This window comes from Varanus komodoensis, unplaced genomic scaffold (assembly GCF_004798865.1).
Source record: "Varanus komodoensis strain SLA01 unplaced genomic scaffold, ASM479886v1 scaffold1, whole genome shotgun sequence".
Taxonomy (NCBI): domain Eukaryota; kingdom Metazoa; phylum Chordata; class Lepidosauria; order Squamata; family Varanidae; genus Varanus; species Varanus komodoensis.
The window spans coordinates 120,869,488-120,887,995 of NW_025335268.1; the positions used below are offsets into that span (position 1 = coordinate 120,869,488).

The 18,508-nt window shown below is 47.1% G+C and overlaps 1 protein-coding gene across 1 annotated transcript; it reads right to left on the bottom strand.

The window, feature by feature from the left end:
* Positions 1 to 16,712: 16,712 nt before the first annotated feature.
* UBL4B (ubiquitin like 4B) lies at positions 16,713 to 17,285 on the bottom strand. Its single transcript, XM_044431697.1, has one exon. The coding sequence runs from the start codon at positions 17,280 to 17,282 to the stop codon at positions 16,713 to 16,715; it is 570 nt and encodes a 189-aa protein (XP_044287632.1). The 5' UTR covers positions 17,283 to 17,285.
* Between the last annotated feature and the right edge of the window lie 1,223 nt (positions 17,286 to 18,508).

Genomic DNA, 18,508 nt, shown 5'->3' on the forward strand with positions numbered 1-18,508 from the left:
AGGCAGAACTGTGTTCTGGGAATCATCTCTTGAACCAGGTGTTTCCTGGCTTCATACTTTAAACCGTACAATAGGTTACATACCCCTATGGAGTCTCTTCTGTTACTGTTGCCTAGTGTCACTGACACTCTGGGTTTCTAAATGGTATTTATATTGGTTTACTTAAGAGTATAGGCCTCCAGAACTATCATTTTCACTTAACTGTATAAACCTTTTTAGTTGCTTTGGTGCAAACTGGAGCATTCGCCATCCAACTTAAAAAAGATATCTTTCTTGGCAACTCTTTCTCCATTTGCAAGGTAAAATCCTAAAATCCCAGTATCCGATCAGTACTTCAGAGAAAAGAATTTCACAGTCCTAATCAGCAATCACTTGGAATTGGAGCAACGGGCACCTAAGAGGGTCTGAGCATCCTACCTCTAACCTCCCAAAAGGTGATCTTCAATGACAGTAGCTTTGTATACAAAGATAGTTGTTTTGCTCAGCAACTCCACTGCAGGGTCACTATAATGGATGCACAACTGTTTCTATACTGCTTCTACAGACAAAGCACCTTCTTTGCACAGCTCCAATTTAAATCTTCTGACAACAATGGCATAGATGTGGCATTCCAAATGGCACAACTTCCTGAGCCAGCTTGCAATGCCAGCTGAATGATACAAGATGCAGCACTGTGCTTTTGCAGTGGTCATTTCTCCAAGCCTTAGATGAGCATTTGCTAAGTGAGATCAGGCCATGATAATGCCACCATATCCATCCGACTGGGCAGGGAAGAGGTGCTACTCCCTTAAACCCGATGGTACATAGGTATGGACAAAAGAAATTAACCCACCTGCTGGGGAACAGAAATTGAGTTATCCTGTTTTATTTATTTCAGAATCCACAATCCAGCAGGAACTTCTATTCTTCACACAGCACTGAATTCAATAAAAGGTACTCTACAGTTCACATTGCACTATGAACCAGCCCATTATAGATGAAAGGAGCGGGGAGGATCATAGAACTACCACAGTGGGTACTACTCTGCATGTGGTAAGAGGTGGTCCTTTCATGGATGGGTTAGTTCTTTAACTAGGGAAGCTGAATAAATTATGCAGAATAAACAGGTACATTCAAATTTGTCTGCTTTGCTAGTTTATGTGGGTCTCAAAATTCAGCTGTTATAAGTAAAGAGTTTGAATTAAACTTGTGCAGAATTTATTTTTAAATTATAGTTTACATAGCCCACTGATTTGCTAGTAATCTCATGAATCGTTTTTCAAAGGACTACCTGTGGGATGGTAAATGTGGAGTCACAGTGCTCGTCATCTTGTACCTTGGAGACCTGCACTCAAATTCCTACTAAACCATGAATTCACTGGGTAGCCTTAGACTAACCACAGTCTCTCAGCTTCAATTTTCTCCATAAAATATTGCCTAGCTCCATAAAATATTGCCAAGAATGCAATTAAAAGCACGCTTTGCATAATACAAGTATTATAGACATGTATATCAATAGTGCTATTACTCATTTTTAAAAGTATTAGACAGCACCTTTGAGTAGGAGATGCGGGGATGGTCAAGACTACAAGCTATAATAATATATTACTTGTTATATAGGCAATGTTGGTTGAATAGCATAAGGTCTGGGAGTCCTACAGGGAAGTTCAGGGATTTACAAAAGTACATTTGAACTCTTTTTTATAAAGGAGAGAGAAGGACCTTCTGCTGAAACTTCATTGGTCAGAACATGAATAAATAAGACCATTCTTCTGCCGCAGTTCATGTTCATATGACCCTGTACTGGTAAATAATGAATGCCACTGATCATATGACTTCTTAATTGCTATGAGGATGTTCAAAACATATTATTTTTCTGTTTGAAGCTGGAGGTCAAACTGGTTCTCTTGTGTGGAAACAAAGCCCAGTCTCCCAGTAGAAAATTGTGGCAGGGGAGACTGCAGCTTTATCACAGAAGAAAGCACCAACACAAAAAACCCTATATTCATTTAGGAGAGCCTAACCCAACTAAGCTTGCGACTTCTCCCTATTCTCCATTGTAAGACTTGGACCCTTAGAGGCATTATGGCTTCATCACCAAGCCAGCTTCCTCACCACCTTCTGCTTTGCTTATCCAGCCTCATGAACTTGGAGGCTTGCTCACCATTTTGTGACATGTTGGTTAGTTCTAATGAAAAGTATTGCCCTAGTGTGTGTTTTGGATGGACCAACAGGGCTGTGGTTATTTTTTACAGGTACTCACAAGAATAACCATTTCCTCCATGTGCCCACCATAGGCTCCCTGCTCGCAGATCTAGGATTGCATTGGACTTAAAGAAGGATGAAGGCAAAAAGTTGGGGTGGAGGGAGAAGCAGGAAGATGCAGATGTGGGCCCAGAGCTACTGTAAGGAATTAGGTCAACCTTGAGGAAGGGCATGATGAAAGGGACAGATGGCGAGATGGCTGAATGATGTCTGGATTCCCCAGAGGCCACCAGAAATGCGTTTTGCGTGATTAATAATGGATGCAGCCACTTATAACTGTACAAAGTGCATTGCCATTTTTAACTCACCCTCCAGCCTCCTCTTTTGCCCACACAGAACCTTGTGAGCTCAATCGTTATCCATCATTTTAGGAATGGGGAACAACAAACAATGGGGTGGCTCAAGGCCAGTCGGTGCATCTATGGCTAAACTGTGAGATAGGCTCCCAGAATCAGTAGACCTGATGCTCTATTGGATGATCCCATTGACTCCCAGCATTTGAGAAGGAGCTTTCTGGAGCACTGGTAGTACAAGTCACATGAACATTCATTATTCTTGTGAGAACATCAAGATGGATAGAGATGCCCTTGTAGAAATCTGTTTATCAGCAACTAAAAAAGGATATCATAGGCTGGAAGATCTATGTGCAATGTATTCTCAGACACTACCATCCAACCTTAGAATCTGTAGATCATACGAGGGCAAAGGTACTATTAATTTTACAATGGCATATTACCATGACATTCATTCTCGGAAAGAGCTACATGCCACAGTGACCTTACTTTAGGTGATCCTCGATGGAGATCTGACTGCACTTTGTAATGGTAGCACTTTTGCTGCAGGAGCAGCAGCAGAACGACACATTCTATATCCTTGGATGACATGCTTTTGCTACCCAGGAACAACAGGGTATAACTAAAGGATGGATAGAAAACCTGATGCTACAGGCAATAGGAGAGGGAGATTAGACTGAGGCTGGATGTGAAGCCCAGAGTCTGAGGCACACTGGAGCAGGTGGAGGATGTGGACCAGTTAGTTCAATAAAAGGGATTTGCTGGCCCAGCTGCAGCAGTTGGACTGGTAATGAAGGAGGCCCCATTAGAGCTTGATGGGCAACAGGGCCAGGAGAGATGAATCTGGAGACTGCAACAGCCTCGGAAATCTTGGGATGCTGTGGGCACCACTTCAATTTCGCCCAAATGCCCACACTGTTTGGGTATAGCCCTTGAGACCTGCCTATCAGAGATAAGAATCTGAGTCCAGATCAAGGCCCAGGCAGCAGATGTTGGGAGTGAGAGGCAGTAGCAGCTGGGTGGAATTGGAGGGTACAACTGTGTGAGTTGCAAGGCCCGCCCTGCACCTCTAAGCTAGCCTCTTGCCCTCAGGTGCTGCAGAGGAAGCTGGCTTTGAGCTCATGAGCTTTGAGGCAGTATTTAGCTGTAAGCATGGCTGTAAGTAAGTATGTGGCATGGGGCATGGAAAGGTGAGCATCTTGCCTTCATCACAGCAACAGGAGTTATTGGGCCAGCCCAGGGTTCTGAGGTCAGTCTGTTTCAGCAGAAGCACTCATGAAGCTTCACACTTGTGCTTCCAGCCATATACATGAGTTGGGGTAGAGCCAAGCCAGCAACGTGACCTGTATTTTAGGCCATGTTGCTACAAACAGAGTATCATCCTGTTATTTCTGACACCTGCTTCTTCAAAAGAAAGGAACCTGCACCTTTAAAGCTGAAAGGCTCCCAAAGCATCTGCCCAGAATCACAGAAATCCAAACCACATCACAGGAGACACTGCTAGCAGAAGTAACCAGATGCCAAAAAAAAGCAAGGAACCTTTCCTCCAACTGGGTTAAAAGTGGCCCCAGAATTGGACTCCCAGTACAGTCAAGTGATTTCACAGGGAGTCAGGTTGAAAAACAAAGCAAAGCACTGCATCACCAACCTCTTCTCCTCCAGTGCTTATTGCTGCCCGTGCTTGTGCCCCTCAGATAGACTTCTGCGAGAACTGCCAGAGGGAAGGTGCCGGGCGCGCGCGCGCGCGCTCACGAGGCGCACGAGCGAGAATTCTAGCTCCGGTCCTTAATTATTCATGAGGGCGGAGTGGTTTCTTCTTCCTTTCCCAATGTTACGATCAAGGTCACGCTTCAGGCTGCGTAGATTCTGGGAGGGGGGCAGTGGGAAGCTTGGCACTCCTCCCGCCCCTACCCCTCTGCCCCCCACCCCCATGCATAAATCTGGATTCTACAAGCATCCCTTCAGCTGGAGCAGGCGATCTACTGAGGGATTAGCAAAGGGCCATCTCTGCTCCAGCGCCTCCCTAGTTTTCTCGCCCAGTGGTGCATGCAGAGGCTCGGGTTCCGCATCGCTTGTTATTTTGGGCTTCAGGTGGTGTGCTCCCCATCCTTGTTCCATCTTCTTCCAGCATCCCCTCCCCCAGGAAAGGTGAGATTCCCTTTCTTCACTCTCACCTAGCAACGAGGAGTTTCTCTCTCGGGGGTGGTAAAGGTTGGAAACGGGCAGATCCCACCTGTTTGGAGACGAGAACCGATGGCGGGCGAGGCGTGAAAGAAGAGAGGAGATGCAAGGACAAGGCACTGCCTACACCTGCCCAATGGACAGGGCTCCTTCTTACCTGGGCGGCTGCTCGCACTCCCTGCTCCGTCGGGGAGCCAGCGGCAACGAACTCCTCCGGGACGGCGGGAAGAACAAGGCTGGCTGGAGCGAGCTGGGCGCCTCTGCCCGCCACCTCGTCGCCTACAAGTCCGGCGGAGCGGGAGGTTCGGCCACCGGCGTGCGCACCACGCGCTCTGACGCACGCCTCGTTTCCCCAGGTCGCCCGCGGGCTGCTGCTGCTGCGGCTGCTGCTGCGGCTGCCCCGCTCCTCTCGCGGCGCCCGGCTCGATGGCGCTGCCTCCTCCCGGCTCGACTTCGCGCTGCCCTGCCTTGCCCCGCCAGCCCTTTACGGAGGGATGCGCCCGGCAGAGAGCGAGTGCAGCCGCGGGGCGCGCCCGACCGCCTCCGTCCCGCAGCCCGGCCGTCCGGGGAGCGCAGCCCGTCGAGAGCGCACCTGGGAGGGGCGCCGCTTTCCCCGGCACGGGGGCGCGTCTTTTGGCTGGCCGCGGGTGACGTAGGCTTGAGTCACCGGGCGATGCGCGTCAGCGGGGAGAGCGCGGGGCTTTGCGGGCCGCGCAGTGGCGCGCAATGGCGCGCAGCCCTCCTGCGCGGGGCGGACGGCGCCACGACGGGCGGCCTTCGCGGAGACGAGCGTGGCGCTCCTTCGCGAGCAGCGCCTCGGGCCCAGGCCTCGGCTCCCGCGCGAGGGCGGGCGGCCGGCGGCACCTGAGGCGTCCCCACCCCAAAGGCGGGCTTTTCCCAGAATGCCTCGAAGCGGCTTTGGCACTGCGGGAAACGCGGCACGCGTGCTGCGGGCTTCGTCGGGGAGCCGTCCTGGCGCACCCCTGCGCGGCCGCCGGGCGGTGTTCCGCCGCTGCCGCCGCGCTACGGGCCAGGCCCCGCTCCCCAGGTGTGAGCCGCCAGGACGCTCCTCGGCCAGGGAGCAGCAGCCTAAGAACGCTTCCCCCAAGGTGGGCCCTCCAAATCTCTTCCACTGCAACTCCCGGCGCCTCGCAGACAGCAGGAGGATGGACTCCCGGCGTTAGGAGTTGCAGTGAAATACACCTGGAGGGCAGCATGTAGGGGAGGCTCTGAAGACATCACCTGCCCAAGAGCGCCCAGGATTTTCCGGTGCTCCATAAAATACAGCTCTGTTTTAAGGTTGATTCCTCGTTTCCTTTAGCCAGCCTTGGACCCAGAATATCCCCATCTTTCCCCCACTTTTCAAAGTGTTGCCTCAGAAATGAGGAGACCCTGAGGGGGAGGCAGGAGAGGCAGAGCCGTTCTGTGTTGCTGGCATCGCAGTGGGCGACACATTTCAGTCCAAAGCTACAATCCCGTGGTCACTGACGTGAGTGTAAGCCCCTGCTGAACTCAGCAGAATTATTTCTGGATATCCATGGGTTGAATGTACATGGATTGAATGTACATTAATCTGTACTGAAGCAACACGTGATGAAAATGAAAGAAGCAGCTGAATAGAAGGACTGCAGTTGAATATTAAGAAAACAAAAATTTTGACTACAAAGGAATTGCACGAAGGTACTAACAATGGACAAAATGACATTGTGAAAGGTTTTGTAGCCGTGAAATTCAAAGACCAAGACTAGGAAGACCAGCAAAGAAGGAACTAGAAAAGATCCTCAGGAGTAAAGATGCTTCACCAGAGACCAAGGCCATGATAGTATTCTTAATTACTATGTGTGGGTGTAAAAGTTGGACAGGGTAGAAAGCTTACAGGAAGAACACTGATGCAATTGAAACATGATGCAGGAGGAGAGCTTCCCAAATACCCTGGACTGACAGAAAGACAGCTGAGTGGGTCCTCGATCAAATCAAGCCAGAGCTTTCCCTAGAAGCAAAGATGATGAAGCTGAGGCTGTCATACTCTGGGCACATTGTGAGAGGGCAAAACTTCCTGGAGAAGATGGTCATGCTAGCGAAAGTCGGAGGCAGTAGAAGAAAAGGAAGAGCAGATATGAGGCAGGTTGAGAACTGAACAGGGCTGGCATGGAGAGAACATTTTGGAGGGGTTTCATTCATAGGGTCACCATAGGTTGGAGATGACCTGATGGCACATAAGAACAACATACATTGAATAAGTCTGTGCTATATAGCTGTGCTCACTTGCTTATGAGTAAGCAACATTGAACTCAGTGGGATTTACCTTAAAGTTAATGCATGCAAGCAAACGGCAGCACAAGTGATCCTTAGTGCTAATTTCACTGGGATTTTCTGCTGTCCCTGCAAAGCAAAGATTAAGTGTGCATTGCCACAATAAATCAAACTGCCACGATAATGCTTTTTGTTGTTTCAACTTGAAAAGGGGATCTCTTTGGTTTCCAGTTTGACATAAAAAAATTCAGAAGTGACACATTCCAACCAAGAAGGCACTGGACAAAACAGAATGACTTTACCAAGCAGTAACTTATCTCTGTGAGCACTTAATCATTTGATCGTCTGTATCATTTTGATTTAATCAGAACTGTGGGAAATTAGTATGGTGTTAAAATTATTCTTAGTAAGTATAGTTATTGGCCACTGCATATGACACATGGCCAAAGTTCCTTATTTTTTCCTGTAATACAGGCTCAGATCAGGAATATTTGGGCTGATCCCAGGTTTAATCATAGTTACAATAAATCCATTGAAATAAATAGTATATGTGGTCATAATTACTTCATTGTACCATTGTTTTCAATGGGACTGCTCTAAGGTAGACTAAGTCTGGATCCATCCCATAGAATGCAGGTTCAGTAGGTTAAATATTCTATTGACATTTGTTTAGCTTAGCTTTTGGTCTTCCTCTTCTTCTGCCTTCAATCATCCCTAGCACTGTTGTCCCCAGATTCTGTGAAAAATACACCTAAGTAGGGGCTGTGCATAAGAAAATGTCCTTCAATTTTTAACCCCCCCGCCCTCAGCTCAGTGATCTCAATTTGCCACTCTTATGGAGACCCCCTCCTCCCTATGTCACATCAGTCATGATAGTACCAGTGCACATTTTCATATCTGTATCGTCGTATTTTGCTATTCCCTCCAGAGAAGCAAAAAAGGAAGTATAAAATAGGAAGTTCATAAAAAACAAGCAAAAGGAAATATTGCATAATTTCCCTAAGTACCTCATTAGTGCGCCATTTTTAAAAGTTGTACTCTTCCCGGAGTGAAGTGTGCCGTGCATGGAGATGAACTTTCTGGGAGCTGCCGCTGCCGCAAGTGCTTACGTTAGGCCATGCCCTCTTCGGAATCCACTGCATGGTCCCACTCCCTGTGATCCCCCATTGTACACACTGCAAAAGTCAATCAACACCCACTGAGCCTGCTCAGTTCTCACTGGGCTGGATGCTGAGGATCTCCGCTTTAGTATGACTCCCTCCCCTGTAAAGGTTCTTTGTACTTTTGCAAATCGTGGGATCACGGGCAAACTGATGCCTCTTGAGTGTGCATGAAGCCACTGCAGCTCCATACGGACTGACATTTGGAGAACTGAGGACCTGCGAAAAGAAAAAAAGTCCCACAGTGTGGAGTCCTCCTTTCAGGGTTCCAGTGAGTAGATATTCATGTTCTCTCTTTGGGATTCTCCATCCCCCCACCCCAAGAATAAACCAGCACTTTATGCCCATTGAGTATAGTGTTATAGACCTTGGCTTGGGGCTCTTTGCTACCATTTGATGCTCCATCCCAGGCAGCAAAATGTCTTGGGCAAGCTCCATTCAGCAAGTCAAAGAAATTCATATTTGAAGATATGGAAGGGCTGTGTTCTGAGGAGTCGGCACAGGGTTGTGGCAGCATCTCAAGACAGAGAACGTTACAGTGAATTAATTGCAAACTTGCCTGATCTCAGCAGGCACTGCTGACAGCCCTCCCTCCTCTGTATTAATTCAGAGTCTTTGGAGAGTTGTGTAATGTATTCCTGTAAAAAATAATCCTGTGTTCTGCCCCACCGAAGACATGAGAAAGATGAAACACAAAGCTCAAATCCAGACGCAATTCCATAAATTCACAAACAGCAGCCTATAAATAACTTGCTGGTTATGCACCCAACCTCCTGTTCCTTACATCTTACCGCTGCCATCTGTCTCCATGGTGATAGCATCACATGACCGCCAGCCGTTCATTCATAGCACTTTCAGGCTGACATAAAGCAAGGCAGGAGGATGAGCAGAGGAGATTATGATGAATAATTCAGAAAATTTGACATTTGAGAGTTTTGGGGAGGGAGGGAACTTGCAAGCATGAGGGAAGACAGATTTTTGCAAAGCAGGAGTGCTGAAGAGTATCTTGTTGGTTTGGGTAACTTCCAGGTAAGAGAAATAATAAGAAAATGGGTCAGGTACCAAGTATGTCTTCTCCAGCTACAAAGTCAAAATCATGCCTGTCAAACCTCCCTCTGAATTGTACCTATTAAAATTGCATCCACCATCTTTAAGGCTAGGAAGTCTCCAATCAGCAGGACAATACCCCATTTAGATCACCATCTGTTCAGGCAGCAGACACTGCAAACACTCTTGGAAGAAAAGAGAGATGAAGCAGCAGAGCAGTCTTCCCCAATCTGGTGCCCACCAGATGTGCTGGCTGGGAATCATGGGTGATGGCATCTGGAGGGTGCCAGGCTGGGGACTACTGTAATAGGGCAACCTCATGTGCTGGACATATCCAAGCAGGTAAACATATCCTCATTCTATAAGGATGAAGTTCTTCTTTAAGGATACAGAGAGGTGGAGATTAACAGCAGGAAAAACGCTCCCTCTTTGACAGCTGCAGCTTGATGTGACATTGCAACTGTTTCATAGTAAGACCAGCCCAGATCTAAATCAGCTCTTATGCAACAATATGATGAAGATGTATCTGCATTAAAAGAACTGATCTGGTTTAAAAATCATACTGTCTAGAGAATTCCATAAACTCCCATTATCCGTACTAGTGGTGTCGGGGAGATCCTAATTTCCAGTTCGTCTTGCAATTTAGCTCATAGAGTGGAACAACTCCTTTCCCCCTAACTTGTAGGATATCTTAGTTTCTTATTAGTCCAATTATAACCCCAGGTAGACACAGTGGCATGCGACAGGGAAGGAGAAGCTGGGATCTTCCCTGTTTGGATGCAAACCAGCAAAAGGGTTCAGGCCCTTGTATTTAAAAACTAGGAATTAGGAAACTGGACTGTCCAGGGTACTTCCTGTTTTCTGAAATGAATGCCTTGTACATCATTGCCATATTTATTTTGTTGGGGATGTCTTATAAAACTTGGGTATGGAGTGTTAAAGTTCTTCTTCAGGTTTGAGGTCTCTCTTTTTCTGAAGTCCCTAGTTAACTCCCCAAAAATGGAAGGGCTAACCATTTTTGAACAGTAAAACATTTGATGAATGGTCCAGCATCTGTCCAGATCACAAGATCTTGTGTCCTGGTTCAACCCACTTTCTGCAGACTTTTCAAGCTGTGGTGACCTGGTGCTACAACATATTTCAAGGCACTCATAGAACCGGCTCAGTTTCCCCAATCCCACTGAAAAGTCATGTTGCTTTGCCACATAGAATAGGATTCTGGGAACAGGCCACAAGTATCTGGACAGACTTTAGTATGGCACCTTGTCCACCAATGTTGCCCTGCCTTGCTTTACAAGACCAAATGATACCGAGTCCGACACTTTCACCTCCAGCTATCATAAACTCACATTATCAAGCCAGCCACCACCTGTTGTGCCTCCACATCATCTGCCAAACAGTGCTGCAGCTAGAGCAGATGGGACCAATGACAAACAGACCTTGCACTGGCACCTGCAGCATCGTCTGCTTATTTTTAGAGCAGCTGACTAGGCGTGACATGATTTTACGTGTTTATTGTTATTGTTACTGTTATTGCTTATTTTAGAAATATATTATCCTTTTCTACAACAAATGGTGATATTTTGCAAGTAAATGTATCTGCAGTCAGAACAGCAGACATGAATTCCATTGTATACCTTGCACTCGTAGCTTTGTTTGCTCTAATATATCAGGAATTTAGAAGCTTTTGTGAAGCATGGACCAGAAAGGGCCAAAGAGAGTAAATGGTTGCTGTGTGGTCCACCACAGAGGCAATAGTCATGGTCTTCTAAAGCCACCCCCAGATCATCATGTCCAGGATCTAGATGGACTTAGCTGCACCACTGTGGATACTGTTCCCATAAGGCATTCTAACCATCGAGTTAACATTTGCAAGCCATTTCTTCCAGCAAGATGGCAAAATAGTTTACAGTTGGGCCAATAACCAGGTGCAAACTGCTAAACAGCAACAGCGTTGAGGGCCCATGGCTCCACGCTCCAGTCAGACACCAGGCAGGCCAGCTGATGGAGGCAGTCAAACGTGAATCCGCAGCTGGTGGGTTTTGCTGCCACCACTTTCCAGGAATCGCTCACGGCCATCTCCTCCTTTTCATGTGCTGACTGGCTAGCTGGCCTAGTTAAGCAAAGCAGATGGGAACTGGTTTGCCAGTCACGTCGACTGAAGGATCACATTCTGAATGAAATTGTTCCGTTTGGCCTGTCTAGATGCTGCCTGTGTCTTTGGAAATCAGGTAGAAGGATGGAGAAGAAAGCATTTGTGTGCCTGCAGCTTTGCACACTTCCCTCTCCCCACCCTGCTGGACCTTCTGCCTAGGTCTGCGTGTACTGCAAGAGGGCAGCTCGTGTTTCACAACTAGCATCATGTGATTTCTTTCCTCCCCACACCCAGTATATTTTAAGCCTCTTGTTGACGTCAGGCTTTTCTCCAGCTCAACAGGATCCTACTCGGTTTTCAGGGATTAGGCTTTTGCCTTCTAGATTGCGCCTCACATTATTCCCATCACACATTATTAAATGCTAAATAAAGATGGTGATTAGAATAACAATAAGCTAGCATTCCGTACGGGAAGGCAGGTGATGTTGCTCTCCTCTTCTCCTTCCATCACTGTGAAAGTCCGTTTCCCCCATCACCCTAAAGAGGCTCTCCTGACTCCTGAATTGCCACACTGATGCTTTGGGCTTTTTGTTTGTTCACTTTTTCCAGTCCTTGAACAGGCAGAGCTTGTGCTGAAGAGCCATGCTTAGCAATAACAAAATGGGTCTGCTGCTTTCAATGATTTAACTCTGCTGGGAGATGAGTGAGAGGGGATTTAGGCCAAACCAGCATAATTGTCAAGAACTGGGGCCAGGCAATTGGATTCTGTGGAGAGGGAGAGGTGTGGGAATAGCTGCAAAGGGGGCGGGGGAGGAGATGGCAATGACTGCAGAAAGGGGTGGGAAATAGGTGAAAATCATTCACATTGCACTAAGAGACCTCTAATGTGATCTGCATGCAGCATGAGGAAACAGCTTCTCTTTAAAACCTGCTGAAACCCATTCAGATCCTGTGGGGCCCATGTTAGGTTGCCTCCACCAGCTGGACAGGCATCTCTCTGGGCAATGTCCAGGAAGGTGCCTGCTGCCAAAGTGCAGCAAGCATCAGCCCTGCACATTGATCCAGAGAGGTTCCAAACTGGCTTCCCACTGGTTTGGTCGGATTGGGTGGAATCAACCTGTCAAGCCAAATCAGAGCTGTGAGTGGTCTGTGCCCTTAAAAAGGGAGGGTGGGAATAAGCTCCTGTAAGGGCAGAGGGGGAGACCCACACTTTCCCATCTTCATGAGCACCTAGAATGTGGGGAACTGGTGGAAAAGGGAGAGCGCCCTTAGGCATCTTCCCAAAGAGGATTTTGCCACAAAGGAGTTCTAAATCTCACAACCCTCTTTTTGTGAGTCCAGATCATACGCACTGTCCACTCGGCTTGGCGGCTTATCTTGTGATCGCTGTCAAACCAAGACAAAGAGGAGAAAAGGCTGGAAGGAGCCTCTTAGGCTTTGGACCTCCATTAAGTGTGCAGGGTGCACCTGCAAAAAACCAAATGAGATTTAAAGGTAAAGGTTTCCGCTTCATGTTACGTCCAGTCATGCCTGACTCTGGGGGGGGGGGGGTGCTCATCTCCATTTCCTAGCCAAGGGAGCCAGCGTTTGTCCTCAGACAGTCTCCGTGGTCATGTGGCCGGCATGACTAAACACCGAAGTGCACAGAATGCTGTTACCTGCCCACCCAAGTGGTACCTTGTTATCTACTTGCACTTGCATGCTTTCGAACTGCAAGGTTGGCAGGAGCTGGGACAGAGCAACGGGAACTCACTCTGTTGTGCAGGTTCGAACCGGCGACCTTTTGATCAGCCAGCCCAGCAGCACAGCGGTTTAAAACACTGCACCATCTGCAGTCCCCAAATGAGATTTAAAGATGCCAAAAATAATAAAAACAAGCCAGGAATCCTTTGGAAAGGAGAACTGAGATGCACTGCACCTCTCAAGGTGCTTGCCAGGGTAGGAATGCACCCGTCAATGGTCCACATAGGGAGTGAATGCCCTGCACTTGTCTTCTACACAGAGTAATCCAGTTCCTGGCATGGCTGGTCATCTAGTCAGCACCGACTGCTCCAGTGGATTGCCCCTTTGACCAAAGAGTCAACATTCTTCACATTCGTGATGCACCAGGTGGCAACCTCCAATGATGGCTTACATCATTCACTTCCTGCTGCTCTCAGTTGTGAGGTGGGTTGGGCTGCGAGTCTGTGGCTGGCTCCAAGTCACCCAGTAGGCTCCATGACTGAGCAGGAGCTAGAACCCAGATCGCCTGAGTCCCAGTCCTGTGCTCTCAACCACTACACCTCACTGGCTCTCATGAAGCAGAAAGAGGCAGTTTCTTCAGGCAGCAGATTCCAGGGTGGCTGTTCCCCTTCTCCAATGACAATACCCCAGCAGTAACAATGCTTGCTTGTAGCTCACTGCTTGGACTGGTCTACCTGTCTCATCCTGGTACATTCCACAGAAATCGGAGGGGAAAGTGCTGTCCCATTGCTGGTGCTGAAATAAGATTCAGTTGCCAATAGAAGTGGCTTCTGTATGTAGAACAGAAGGCAGGGGCATCATTTTCCTCTTTGGCTGCAAACTGCCTTGGGCCCAAACTTCTACCGGAAGGTTCTGGAACTGCGGCATCCACTGACCAGGAATCAAGGTGACCCTTGTTGTCCAAGAAGTCACAGGCTTGTGTGCATGGCTGTCTCCATGGGGGAGCTAGAAAAGTGGGCCTGTTACAGTGTGAATTACTCCACACGGAATGGGCCTCCAGAGCCAAGGTTTAACGTTTTAAAGGTGACCCGTTTCCTGCCATTGCCATGGATGGTATGCAGTGATCCCTGAGCTTTCTTCTAGCGCAGTTACGGTCTTCAGATGAGGGTGCTGCAAGATGATGATTATATGATAGGCAGACTGTCTTCCCTCAGTCCTTCTTAATGCATTTTGGTTCATTAAACAATACCAGCTTCCACTATTGCCTAAACCTTCATTCCTCCGGCCTTGGTGTTTACAAACAGAATTACTGCTGCATGCTAATTAAATACTCTGTTACTGCCAATTTAATTTCACTCCTAGGGAATGTTCAGTGGTTTGCTGGGAGGTGCAGACAGTGGAGGACTATTACAAATGTCTGCTGCTCTGTTATTAGAGCAGTGGTGTATGGTGAGCTCAATTCTACCGGTGCTCTGAAAGAGCAACGTGTGGCACTCCTGGTATCACAGACAATTCTGTGTAAATGTGGAACCCAGGGCTGCTTCCTGTTTTCCTTTTTTCTACATGAAGGTTTATTTCTGTACTAGCAAAGGCACATCTTTTGCAAGGCAGATTGCTGGTGAACCCCTGGGCTCAACAGTCGTCGTCACGTCCATCCAGGTACCTGCTGTAGCTGAGGCAATCCTTCATGCCAAGGATGGGGAATGGGTGGCCCTCCAGATGTTGTCGGACTGCAGCTCTATTGATGATACTGCCTAGAGCTAATAGGAATAGCAGTCCAAAAACAACTGGAGAGCCTTTACTCTAAGGGCACTTCCAGATGAGGCTTTCTTTGCACCATCAACCTGCTTCATGTGTAGGATTTTACGGGAAGCCCAGATTACAATACCTTCCACTTGTAGTCTTCTCATGTTTTTCCAGTGCCACTTCTGTCCTTTTCTTTATCACAGAAAATCCATCCAGGACAAAAAGGGGGGGCGATGCCTTCTAAAGGCAATGCTAAACATCCTCCGTCTGGAAGCATCCTACAGCTCAGGGATTTTTTTTAGTCAGCACACTGTTGTTGTTCTGAGAGTGGCTTCTTTTCTTTAATGTGTCCTGTTTGCAATTGTAGACCAGTCTAGCGGAATTACTCTTCATAAAAAGACCAGTTCTGAGGAGGATTCTACAACAAGTTGTGTTTCAACCAGCTCACCATATTTGCACCACCATGTCCAAAAGAGGAAGGCTGCAGAATCGGACCAATTCCTCTTAGAACAGAGCTATTAGGGTGTTTACTTGGATTCTGATTCAGAGCTGGAAGAAACCCCAAAAGTCCCAGCTGGAATGCCAAGGCCAGAGGACCAAGGGGTAAGCCAGGCAGTCACTGAGAATCGGTCAGCTTCAGATTCTGTGCGAAAGTCTAATGAACAAGCTGGAGTTAGAGGGGGCAGAGGGAACATCATTAATCTGAGAATGGGATGTCAGGTTAAGAAAACTAACCAGCTGAGAAGTGTCAGGTGCTTGAATGATTCACACTTAAGCAGCAGCATCAATCTGAAAAGTGGAGTTAGTGCTCTTCAGTTTGAAATTAACTTCCAATTCTGAAACTACATTTCCTGACACCTGGCATTCTAACTTTGCTTGTCTCTTAGTTATTGACATCTGCCATACTCTCCTTTTGTATCACAAAGTCAGCTTGGAGAAGGCATGCAAGATGAAATCAAAGGTATGTGGCAACCTCTGTACAAACTGAGGAAACTGCTACATGCACCTGTTGAGTTCCTACATGTGGCAGTCAGAAGCCATACATTCCTATTTTGCATACTTGTTTTAATAAAATTTTAGAATGAAGATACAAACCAGAGGGCTTGCAGACAATCCTTGGTAATAAGGATTACCTTGAGTTGAGTTCTTTAAGTGTGCTGAAATGTTTAACTTTTACATTGCAATGCCTGAGATGGAACCAGGGACCACCAATATACAAAGCATGCATCACCTCACGTTACTTGATGCAAATTTGGTGTGAGGGGAAAATAGCTTTAGTGGGGCTGTATAGATTTGCGGATTTCAGTAGCACCATGTTGCTAGAAATAGCAGGCTGATGTTTCACAAAACATCATTGTGCCACCTGCATCCCCCATCTCTGCATTGTCTTCTAAATGCTCCCTTTTGTGGGGGGGGGGCTTGCAAAAATATTATGGAGGAAGAGGGAACATACCTAACCATTGCCAAGACAACTGGGGCGGTATTCCCTGCCTTACTGCTCTATCAGATAATTAAATTGCCAGAGCAGTACAGTAACAAAGAGATTACTAACACAGGGGCCCTTCTTCTCCATATTCAGACAGATGATAAGACTTTATTTGACCTTAGTGATACTGTTGCATAGTTTCGTGTTAATTAGGTAGGGGATATTATGACATCAACACACTGGCCACAAAATCCCTGCTTAGTTGGGACCTCACAGCTAACAGGAAGATTGCCTCGGGAAAAATAGTGTTAAGCATGCACCAGCGGTGGCAGTATAGTGTTGAGAAAAAGATATACTTAACAGTTTGCCTCTCACAAAGCACCCTGTTTTAATCCAGGGTTGTTTTCCTGTAGGAGACTTGGCACAACACTAAAGTTCTTGCTGCTCTTCTGTAGAATATGCTGGTTTCTTTTACTCTCATTCATTTCCTAGGTGCAATATATCAAAGACACCTCACCAAGCTTCCTGCATCATCACTCTTTATTTTGAAGCTCCTAGTTTAGGCCTCTCTAACAAGTGCTCTTCTAGTAACACTTTCCTCCCAGGATTTCCTGTGGATCTGTCTGGGTTGCTTGTTCCTTCCTGGTTCCAGGCTCAGGGGCCGTGGGGTGTCCCACTTGCTGTGGGAGCTCACTTGCCATCACTGGCTTACCATCAGCTTCCTCAGGGTTCAGAATGTCCACTGCCAATTCTTCAATGTTTTCTAGGCTAAGCAAGCCGAGACCTCTGTAATAATCATTCAGCACTCTCTCAAGAACACTCACCGCATCAGATGTTTTGAAGTGTTTCTCCAGCACCTGGGAAAGTCGATACCACACTGAGTGAGGCTGGGCAGGGGTTGGCTCTGAGAGCTCAGTAAGGTAAATTGGCTCAGGTTTTTTAATGACCAGGTAGAGGGTGGACTCTGGCCCAATAGGATAGTCGGAGAGTCTATGTTCCCCATCCAGCACTTTGCCCTGGAACAGCAGGGTCTGCTGGTTTGCGGGGACATTCAGTTCTTCTGACACCAGGCTCTTCACCAGAGAGATCTGCTCCTCGCCAGAAACCTGGAGACGACACTGCTGTCCCAGCAGCCTCTTCACTGTGAGCAGCATTGCCTCGCTCAGTGTGCTGAAAAGCAAGTCCCTGCCTCAAAGAGGAAAAAGTCAGCTCCATGGCAGGGACAAGGGGGAAAGCTATTGGCTGGTTTTGCTCTGATGTCACAATTCTCTCAGGGTCCAGTGTCTAGGAAATTCCCTTCTGGAGTCACAAACATCCCTTGCAAGACTCCATGCTTTGGAATGGGTGGCTGCTGATGTAGCATCTATTAATTATTCCCAATTGTTTATCCTTCTTTGCACTGGTGTATTCTTCTTTGCACTGGTATTCTGCATTTCATGCTGGAGATACCACCACAGTGCAGGCTTCCCCATCCTGGTACCCTTCAGATATTTTGGACTTCAGCTCCCATCTGTCCCAGCCAGTTTGGCCAATGGTTAGGAATGTTCAGAGTGATAGTACAACATTTATGACAGGCAATAGGCTGAAAATACTGTGCGGGAAATGTGCTATTTGATAAGGATGCCAGCCAGGTATTTCTTTGAAGATCAATAGTCACTCCAAAACCCAGAATCTGCTGCACTGAGATACTAGTTTGTGTGGCACTGCATCCTAAAATAACTGGCATTGATTTTATACACAAGGTAACTACCATCAAGCAAGTGCATACCTGACCATTGTGAAAACATTCCTAACAGGAACTAGCAGTGAAAAATAGCACAGAGCACAAGAGGAACTGAAGAAGCATCAAGCATAGGAAGATAATAGCACTGGTTGTGCTGTGATATTTAACAAAATATTTTAAGATTATTCCAGGATATTTATGTTCAAATGTAAGAGTCCCATCTCTCATTCAGAGGTACCAAGGAGCTAGGTCAGGGCTGTCACTTAATAAAGGACTGTAACAGTGGTCTGTACATATATTATTTTCCCATTGCTTGTGTTCCACTGAACAATCCAGCCTAGTGTACACTTAGTGTACTCTTGACTCAGCATCACTAAGAAAAGCCTGCTCAGAGAAATAAGAAGTAAAATATCAGTGCACATTGGCTGGAAACCCTAAACCTTTAAAATATCCCTCCTGCAAGACTGCCAATGCCTGACAGATTTATGAAAGCATCGTAAGACCTTTGAATTAGGACTCAATTTAGAAACCAGGTCTGACAACAGACACTCCCCTGCTCCTGCTCAATTAGCAAGACTGCAGCACCACATCCTACACTCAGGGCCTAACATATGTACTAAGTAAAGATATGTACCAGATTCAGATAAAACCACAATC

Bases quoted from the DNA above. Each gene is read 5' to 3' on its own strand.
- UBL4B (XM_044431697.1), bottom strand. From the start codon at position 17,282: ATGCTGCTCACAGTGAAGAGGCTGCTGGGACAGCAGTGTCGTCTCCAG.